The sequence below is a fragment of the Anomaloglossus baeobatrachus genome (genome assembly GCF_048569485.1).
Source record: "Anomaloglossus baeobatrachus isolate aAnoBae1 chromosome 5 unlocalized genomic scaffold, aAnoBae1.hap1 SUPER_5_unloc_16, whole genome shotgun sequence".
NCBI lineage: Eukaryota > Metazoa > Chordata > Amphibia > Anura > Aromobatidae > Anomaloglossus > Anomaloglossus baeobatrachus.
In genome coordinates, this window is record NW_027441791.1 from 610,525 (window position 1) to 619,838 (window position 9,314).

General features: G+C 43.6%; 1 protein-coding gene across 1 annotated transcript; it reads right to left on the minus strand.

Moving 5' to 3' along the window:
* Positions 1-366: 366 nt before the first annotated feature.
* On the minus strand, positions 367-6,998 carry LOC142258882 (uncharacterized). Its single transcript, XM_075331447.1, has 6 exons — positions 6,887-6,998; positions 6,578-6,757; positions 6,373-6,496; positions 3,856-4,140; positions 1,073-2,299; positions 367-990 (listed from the first exon to the last, which is right to left on the minus strand). The coding sequence occupies exons 1-6, from the start codon at positions 6,962-6,964 to the stop codon at positions 935-937; spliced, it is 1,950 nt and encodes a 649-aa protein (XP_075187562.1). The 5' UTR covers positions 6,965-6,998; the 3' UTR covers positions 367-934.
* Positions 6,999-9,314: the final 2,316 nt, after the last annotated feature.

Here is a 9,314-nt window from a genome sequence, read left to right on the forward strand (position 1 = left end):
AACAAAACAAGTTTTGAAATGCAATTATATACAGTGTGATATACTTAAAAGTTCCTATCTCCAATCTGGGGCTGCACTTTTTAGTAAATAAAGCAGTGGGCAACCTGAGATTAGTGAATTATCTAAATATAAGCCAGTATCAAAACATTTCACAAATGTTCCTAAATGCTCTTGAAATACCCAACTTACTAGCAAAGTGAAGCTCGAATTTCCATTTTGTGGGATCTTAGTGTGCAGCGTGGGATCCCACAAATCTCTGCAGCTGCTCTAAGCACAAGTAATTGCTCTCTGAACTAATCCAGCGTGGTCACATACTTTTTAAGGTTTTACTGAACTGCTTAAGAAGGATGCCGCAGAGCTGGGGTCGTAGAGTTCACTCTTCCACTGTGAATGATCACTGATGGTTGTGGGATCTAACAACCTGTAAGTTCCTTTTGGAGACATTAGGGACAGTTCCAAAAGTTTTAGTACAGGATTATATTAAAAAAAAAAAACACTAATCTGCGGCTCTTCACTGTTTTAGTAAATAATAAAGGCAGCCACAGATTTGTTATAAGCACTATTTAAAGGGAAAGTCATCAAACACATAGAAACTGGGGGATATTACCCTCATAAAGTGTCAGCAGCAAATCCCCCCATAACAGTGCGTCATGACCACATTCTTATGGTCTGAAAAAATACGATAAGTTTAAAAAGAGAGAAAATGGTTCTTTCCCTCACCAATTCTTACTTGAGCAATTGTAGCTGATTTTTAAATAAAACCCTTTGAATTCTAGTACATCATGATGGCTTCTCCCATGTGACTCATCTGACAACAAGACCTGATTAATGATAAAAAACATTTGGCAAATTCTGCAAGCAAGAATGGCTGCTCTGCTCTGTTGGTTTTCTGATGTCGGCAAGACTTGATTTGCCAGTTGAACATTTCAATTATTCACAACATGAAAAATGTTCCTTCCCTGTGCGGCTTCTTCACATGTTTAACAAGATCTGATTTCTGAGAATTACATTTTCTACAATCAGAACATAAAAATGGTTTATTTTGTGTGATCTTTTTGATGGTAAACAAGACCTGATTTCCTAGTAAAACATTTACCACATTCTGGGCATGAAAACGGCTTCTCCCCAATGTGATTTGTCTGATGTCTAACAAGGTGTGATTTCCGAATAAAACATTTCCCACACTCTGAACATGAAAACGGCTTCTCCCCTGTGTGAGTTTTCTGATGTCTAACAAGGTGTGATTTCTGAATAAAACATTTCCCACATTCGGAACATGAAAACGGCTTCTCCCCGTTGTGATTTATCTGATGTCTAACAAGGTGTGATTTGTGAATAAAACATTTCCCACACTCTGAACATGAAAATGGCTTCTCCCCTGTGTGATTTTTCTGATGTCTAACAAGGTGTGATTTCCGAATAAAACATTTCCCACACTCTGAACATGAAAATGGCTTCTCCCCTGTGTGAGTTTTCTGATGTCTAACAAGGTCTGATTTCTGAATAAAACATTTCCCACACTCTGAACATGAAAATGGCTTCTCCCCTGTGTGAGATATTTGATGCCAAACAAGATGTGATTTCCAAATAAAACATTTCCCACACTCTGAACATGAAAATGGCTTCTCCCCTGTGTGAATTTTCTGATGTTTAACAAGGTTTCTTTTCTCAATAAAACATTTCGCACACTCTGAACATGAAAATGGCTTCTCCCCTGTGTGAATTTTCTGATGTCTAACAAGGTCTGCTTTCCGAATAAAACATTTCCCACACTCTGAACATGAAAATGGCTTCTCCCCTGTGTGAGTTCTTTGATGCCAAACAAGATCAGATTTCCAAATAAAACCTTTCCCACACTCTGAACATGAAAATGGCTTCTCCCCTGTGTGAATTTTCTGATGTGTAACAAGGTTTATTTTCTGAATAAAACCTTTCCCACATTCTGAACACGAAAATGGCTTCTCCCCTGTGTGAATTTTCTGATGTTTAACAAGGTCTGATTTCCGAATAAAATATTTCTTACACTCTGAACATGAAAATGGTTTCTCCCTTGTAGGAGCCGTTTCATGTTCCACATCCCTTCTGTAACTTTTATTTTGCTTACAATTCTGTGATAAATGGGAATTTTGGACTTGTTTTAAAAGATCTGATGATAGAGTTTTCCATGAAAGGACTGAAGGTATATCTGGGACAACAGCATGCTCCTCATATGTATAATGTGTAATACTTTCATCATCTGTTTTAAATTCTGAAGATATTAGAGGTCCATCTGAACTCCTGATACAGTCATCGGCTAAAAATAAAACACAATATTATTATTTTTTAATTATATAATTTTGAAAGTAGATTTATATTTTTGAACCATAACATCAGAAATTAAATTAGGAAACAAATTATCCTGAATCTGTTTTCCAATTTCGAGATCTAAGAGTTACATCTTCGTTAATTCTGATCTCCCATTCCTAGCACCAGTTCTCTGGAATGTGCTACAATAAATAATCTGATTGATTGTCGCAATGTGACTGTAGGATAATGAGTAATGAGGGACAGTGGGCTACTATACTTTCATGCTAGGAGACTTTAGGCTATCCCTAACCTCTGGATTACTCCTGAACGTGGAAGAAAGGGGCAGGAGTATGATGGAAATACAGATTAAGACAGATGGGAAAACCAAAATTCAGACACACTGCAAACTCCCAGAAATAATCAGTGAGATACTAAGGAGAAAAGCAAGAGAAGGAAGGCAGAAACAAAAAGACAACAAGGGTTAACACCACAACTGCTCACAGCAATAATGCACAACAACCACTAGTTTATATCACAACACCTCACCAGACCTGTATAGGTAAACTATAGCTGGCATTAATGGAATTATCCAGCCAGCATATACAGAAGGGAAGCGAATGATACTGGCTCCCCTACAGCATGTAATCAAAGACATTAACAAGGAGCCCAGCAGAGAATAACTCTTGCTAGTCTTACTATGTATGTGGTTCGATGCCTGCGTCTCCCTGCGCTGATCACAGATAACAGAGAAGTTAGCAAGCAAGAGTGCCAGAATGTGTAATTTCCACAGATCCTGATGCTGCCATGACAGTTGGCATGCCCTGCAAGCATCTCGTTGTGACATTGATCCACAACACAGACAATTTCAAAAAGGTTTTTTTTCGAAGATGAAAATATAATAGAGACAGAAGCCAAATATTTAATGGGCTTGTTCGGGACTGTAAGATTGATGGTCTATCCTTAAGCTTTGTAACCAAAGCAGGTAGCAGGGTCTTGCTATCTGTGCAGGTAAACATTAGCGCTCCAATTCATCAAGACCGGAGATGTACACTGAAAAATGACATCAGGGACTGGCGTGAGATTTCTGGCATAGGGAACGCCACAGTTTGTTATGAATTAGAGAAGCGGTGACATCACACCCGTCTTCTGGCCAAGCTCTGTCCATATTTGCGAAGCTGGTTAAAATTGGCGTGAAACCTCCAAAAGTCGCACAATTTATTTTTATTTACATTTATTTTTTATTGACTGTAGAATGGCTATGACGTATCAATGTTTGGAATCAGCGGTACAAAAGGATGTTGATGAAATAGAGAATCATGACTGTAAGGCACTCGGTGTTAATAAGTGCGGAGAAAAAAGTGCAATGTAAAAACAACAACGGTCATCATAATCAAAGCAATCAAGAGACTATAAAAATATAGCTCTGCAGAGCAGCCAGGCCAACCATCTGTCTTTATAAAATCCTTCTCCAGTCTTCTTTCGAAGCTTATTGAGTAATTCACGGGGGGGGAGGGGCAAAAAATGGGTTTTCAGGTTCCATCTGGTACCAAACATCAATGGTGTATTTACTAGTGTCAAGACCAACATAATCCAAAAGCTCAAAAGGACCCATTTGGTAACGGACTTCCAATTTCATTGCAACATCCATGTCTTCCTTAGATGCATGACCTCTATCATGAAGATGCACGAATTCCATTAGGTATGGCACCAGAAGACAGCTAACAATGAACCCTGGGGTGTCTTTACATGACACAGTCATCTTTCCTAGTGCTTTACTGAAGTCCATGAGAGAGTTAGAAGTCGTTTGGCTAGTCATTGGTGTCTTAATGACCTCCACCAGCTTCATCATTGGTACTGTATTAAAGAAATACAGCCCTACAAACTGATCCTGCCTAGTTGTGGAGTTGGCTATGTCAATAAGAATGTGTTGCTGGCAAATATGGTGTGTTCTGGTACAAATTTGTCCAGTGTCTTGATTAGTGCATTTTTCCACTTCCAAGTTTTCGATTATGGCTTCCACCACCAGATCATTGCTGTGCACCACGGCCGCTGGGTCTGTGCTTGTGCTGAAGTTTGAGAGGGTTTTGCTGATGAATTGTGGAGCAGCCTCAGGCTTGTCCGCAAACATCTTCATAGTGACCCTTTTCAAGCTGTCTTCAATACTTTTTGCAGACTTTTTCAAGATGTCATCAGTCTGGTCCACTAAAACAACAGAGTGTCTGGTTGCTGCAGCTACCTGCGCTATCCCGACACCCACCAGACCTCCTCCGATCACAGTCACGTGCTTGATAGTCAGATTATTCGCAGTGGCGAAGGCCATGGCGAGGCCATGTCTGCTTGTACTGCTGCTGTATAAAACGGAGATGAGAGAGGACGGGTTTACCAGCCGCGCTACGAACCACACCGTTGAAGATTTCTTGAGATATTTTTATTGAGACATTCCAACGCGTTTCAAAGGCATGACCGCCTTCTTCCCTGAGGAAGAAGGCGGTCATGCCTTTGAAACGCGTTGGAATGTCTCAATAAAAATATCTCAAGAAATCTTCAACGGTGTGGTTCGTAGCGCGGCTGGTAAACCCGTCCTCTCTCATCTCCGTTTTATACAGCAACCAACTCTGACGGGGGCCGCTGCTGAACCAGCTCAGCACTCCCATACGCTGTTACAGGGGTTGTGACTATCACAACCGGACCAGGTGAGTGCGATTCTTTGCTTTCTCCTATACCCAAATATCGGGTAAGACCCTATTGCGCCCTTGTCTTTCCCACCACAGAATTTGCTTGTACTGCTGGGAGCTGAAGGACATGCGAGTGATGTCAGCACAGCGCGCCATGATGATTTAGTCGCACAATCTTTTTTCACAACTCTGTGTTGCACAAAAAATTGATTGATAAGTGATTTCTGTCAGAATTCTGGCATTATTGCTTTGAAGAATCAGGGTCTAGGTGTCAAATCTCCTTCTGTACAGTAGGTGTCTCCATTCCTTCCAGGGTAGTTTGCCAGTAGTTCACATTTTCTAAAGCAATAATTTTATTAGATATTTTATGGTAGTTTAAAAATGTGGTATTTCAGTGTCCGGCTGTAGTCTTTTTTTCTATTTTCTTTTTTTATCTAGCTATATACACACACACACACACACACACCAGCCTGTCTCCTCTTCAGCTTTAGACTCCTGCAATTAAGAGACCTTTGGTCACATGACGTGATGTCAAAAAGGTTCTTAAGCAGTCCTAATCGGCATATAAACACTGGGGCCGCTAGGAAAATGGGGGCCATGTGAAATTGCCCAGTTTGCTCTCCCTTTCCCCTAATACCAGTCCTGCATGCCAGCCTGTCTTCTGTTCAATTCTTTTAGACTCCTGCAATTAAGAGACCTTTGGTTACATCATGTCACATGACTTCATCAAAGGTCCTTAAACAATCAACTTCTGAATACAACTGATGGTGACCGTAAAGGCCACTTTACACACACAGATAAATCTGCAGCAGATCTGTGGTTGCAGTGAAATTGTGGACAATCAGTGCCAGATTTGTGGCTGTGTACAAATGGAACAATATGTCCATGATTTCACTGCAACCACAGACCTGCCAAAGATTTATCTGTATGTGTAAAGTGGCCTTAAGAGACTGGGGTTCCTAAGAAATTGCACAGTTTGACTCCTCCCAATGCTGGCCCTGACTGTAATGAGGGCATATTTTTAGGGAAACAGGGTATTCATGAACCCTCTGCAGGTCTTTAAGTTGCCTTCACAACAACATAGAGAAGGGACTAGAAACAAACAGCAGAAGAAGCAGAAGCAAAGAAAATACAGCTGAAAAAAAACAGAGCAGAAAGCCTAAAAATGTAAACACAAAATTAGTGCAGAAAGTACATGAGTAGATATCTCTTACTGGATAGATCTGGAGGAAACACATCCTGAGGAACATCGGGATCTTCTTGTTTACAGTCCTGTGGGAGAAGAGGACGGGGACATCTCTCTGGTGTTGTCCTCTTACTGGATAGAACTGGAGGAGACACATACAGGGACTGAATTCATTCCTTACATACAGATAATTATAGGCCGTGTGTATTTAGTCCTGTCTATTACCTGGTGATGTGAGAGGCTGGGGAACCTCCATCATGACGTCCTTGTACAGATCTTTGTGTCCTTCTAAATACTCCCACTCCTCCATGGAGAAATAGACGGTGACGTCCTGACACCTTATAGGAACCTGACACATACAATGATACCGTCACCCCCGATCCCTTCATAGCGTTACTGTATAATGTCCCAGCATTCCCAGCAGTGTCACCTCTCCAGTCAGCAGCTCAATCATCTTGTAGGTGAGTTCTAGGATCTTCTGGTCATTGATGTCCTCATGTATCGGAGGGTGAGGTGGAGGCCCCGTGATTGGGCTCAGGGGTCTTCCCCATCCCTCAGACACAGGGGCCTGACAGCGCTCACTAGAGGTCTTCTTCACTACTGAGTAATCCTGGTTATGGAGAGACACAGTAATAAATCTCACTCCAGACATTTCCAGAGTCCTCACCTCTCCAGTTCTGTCCAACTGTTATTCCCATAGATAAGAATGATGTAATGTGACGTCATCAGAATCTCTCACCTCTCCAGTAAGCCGGAAGAGGATCTCTAGGGTGAGGTGTAATATCCTCTCCGCCATCTTGTCCCTGTCCATATCCATCCTTCACGGGGCAATCAGGAGAATTCTCTTCTATAGAAGATCTCCACTGAGAAGATCCGACATTGTAGGGACCTGAATGGGGAGAAAAAAGGGGCCGAGGAGCGAGGGCAGAAAGGGGCTGAGGGCAGAAAGGGGCCGAGGACTGAGGGCAGAAAGGGGCCGGGGACCAAAAGCAGAAAGGGGCCGAGGACTGAGGGCAGAAAGGGGCCGAGGACTGAAGGCAGAAAGGGGCCGAGGACCGAGGGCAGAAAGGGGCCGAGGACTGAGGGCAGAAAGGGGCCGAGGGCAGAAAGGGGCCGTGGACCGAGGGCAGAAAGGGGCCGGGGACCGAGGGCAGAAAGGGCCAAGGACCGAGGGCAGAAAGGGGCCGAGGACTGAGGGGTTAATGCCGCCTGCCCCAGTAATGGGGAACCTCCACACACCTCCACCTGCAGAGCCGCACACTATATGGCTGCTCTGTGCTTACAGGACCTGTGATGATGTCACATGGAGGGGAGGAGTCAGGGTCACATGATCAGCTCCTCAGTGTTCTCCTATACTGGCGTGCACACATTTGATGAGGCGCGGTGTCAGTGGACGGTCAGGCCCCACTCATACTTGCGCTATTTTGACGCAAACGGAATCCGTCAGTAATGTAGTACAGTTCATTTATTTACAGTGGAAGCGCGACATCATGTGGACACAAGCGGGTACTGCATGACACACACACACGGCATATTAACGCGCTTCCACTGTAAATAAATGAACTGTACTACATTACTGACGGATTCCGTTTGCGTCAAAATAGCGCAAGTGTGAAACTAGCCTTATAGTAAACTATTGTTGCATATGTATGTGACCCCTGTTGTGTATGTATGTGACCCCTGTTGTGTATGTGTGTAACCCCTGTTGCGTATGTATGTGACCCCTGTTGTGTATGTGTGTAACCCCTGTTGCGTATGTATGTGACCCCTGTTGCGTATGTATGTGACCCCTTCACACTGTTATTTGAATCTTTGCTTTATTGAATTCTTTATTGATAAGTTCAGGTGAGGAGAAGATTTGTTGAGCGACTTTAAAATAAAGACGTTTGGACCTGATCGGTCTTGAACACAAGTTGCTGAAATGTGTGTATGACGTATATGGAGCAGAGCCGCATGTGTACGATGTTTACGGGACAATGCCATGTGTGTACGATGTCTACGTAGCGGAGCTGTGTATGTAACAGAGCCGTGGGTGCACAACGTGTATGTAGTGGATAAACTCTTTTACCAGTTTATTAATCCACAAAACACCCGTGCAGATCCAACATAATCCACACGAGGTCCCACGACAATTCAATCCCTGCTACATGTAAAGTTACAGCGTGCTATCATGGCACATGACCGCCTTCTATGAGGTTCATGCAGAGACTGAGCAGCGATCAGTGGTGACGTCACTTAGTTTAGCAGCGACCACAACTGGAGGTTCACACGGTCCTCCACTTGTGACCGCAGGTAACTTGACCTCAGGTGGCTTCAGTGACCTCACCTGAGTTCATTCACAGCTCATCACGCGACTCACTCAGTCTGTGCCTGACCATCACAGTGTACGTAGCAAATACTGTGGATAGAAGCGCAGGACAGGGTGTTACCAGGTAAGGTAACAGATAAGCCAAGGTAATTTAAACCCAGAACTGCTGCTTTTGAATCCAGTAATTTGCATGATTTCACGCCAAATTTCATTACCACATACAGTAATGACAGTGTTTTTATTAGAAAAATTTTGGAAAAACATTGGAACATGTTATTAAATGATCCTATTTTAAAGGATGTTATGCCTCCTCATCCGGGTATCACTTTTAAAAGGGCCCCTACCCTGAGAAATATTGTAGCCCCCAGCAGGTTGAGAAGTTCCATGGGTATGAAGTCCCCACGGGGTCTTGGGGATTACAAGTCACTGGACCAGTGTTGGTTTGGGATGTCACAGTGGCCGGGCCTGGTTCCGTGACCCAGCGGTGTCAATAATAGTGGGGATGGGGTGTGGAGTTTGCATTTGTGATGCCATCTGTGGCGTGCGGCCAAGTATTAGCCGCTGCTGCGGGAGGTCTTCTCTGGGGCGGATGATCACGTAGCTTGGATGGTACAGCTCTCCACAGGCAGAGCTCAGGCCCCAGGGAGGATGTTGGTTGTAGTAATTGCCTATGGCGCAGGGGTGCGATGATGGGAGCGTCGGCAGTGATGGGATGACACAGAGGTTGCAGTCAAACTTCTTTACTCACTAAGATTACACCGCCTTTGGAGTGCTGTGCTCTGCTGGTATGGGCTCCAGCCGATCCAGGATAGTTTGGAGGTCAAGGCCAGTGTTTCCTTCTATGTGTCCTTTCTAGTGG

Bases quoted from the DNA above. Each gene is read 5' to 3' on its own strand.
- LOC142258882 (XM_075331447.1), bottom strand. From the start codon at position 6,964: ATGGATATGGACAGGGACAAGATGGCGGAGAGGATATTACACCTCACC. The intron at 6,497-6,577 runs GTGACACTGCTG...TGTATGTGTCAG, and splicing joins TTGAGCTGCTGACTGGAGAG to GTTCCTATAAGGTGTCAGGA. The intron at 991-1,072 runs GTCTTGTTTACC...CTCAGAAATCAG, and splicing joins ATGTTTTACTAGGAAATCAG to ATCTTGTTAAACATGTGAAG.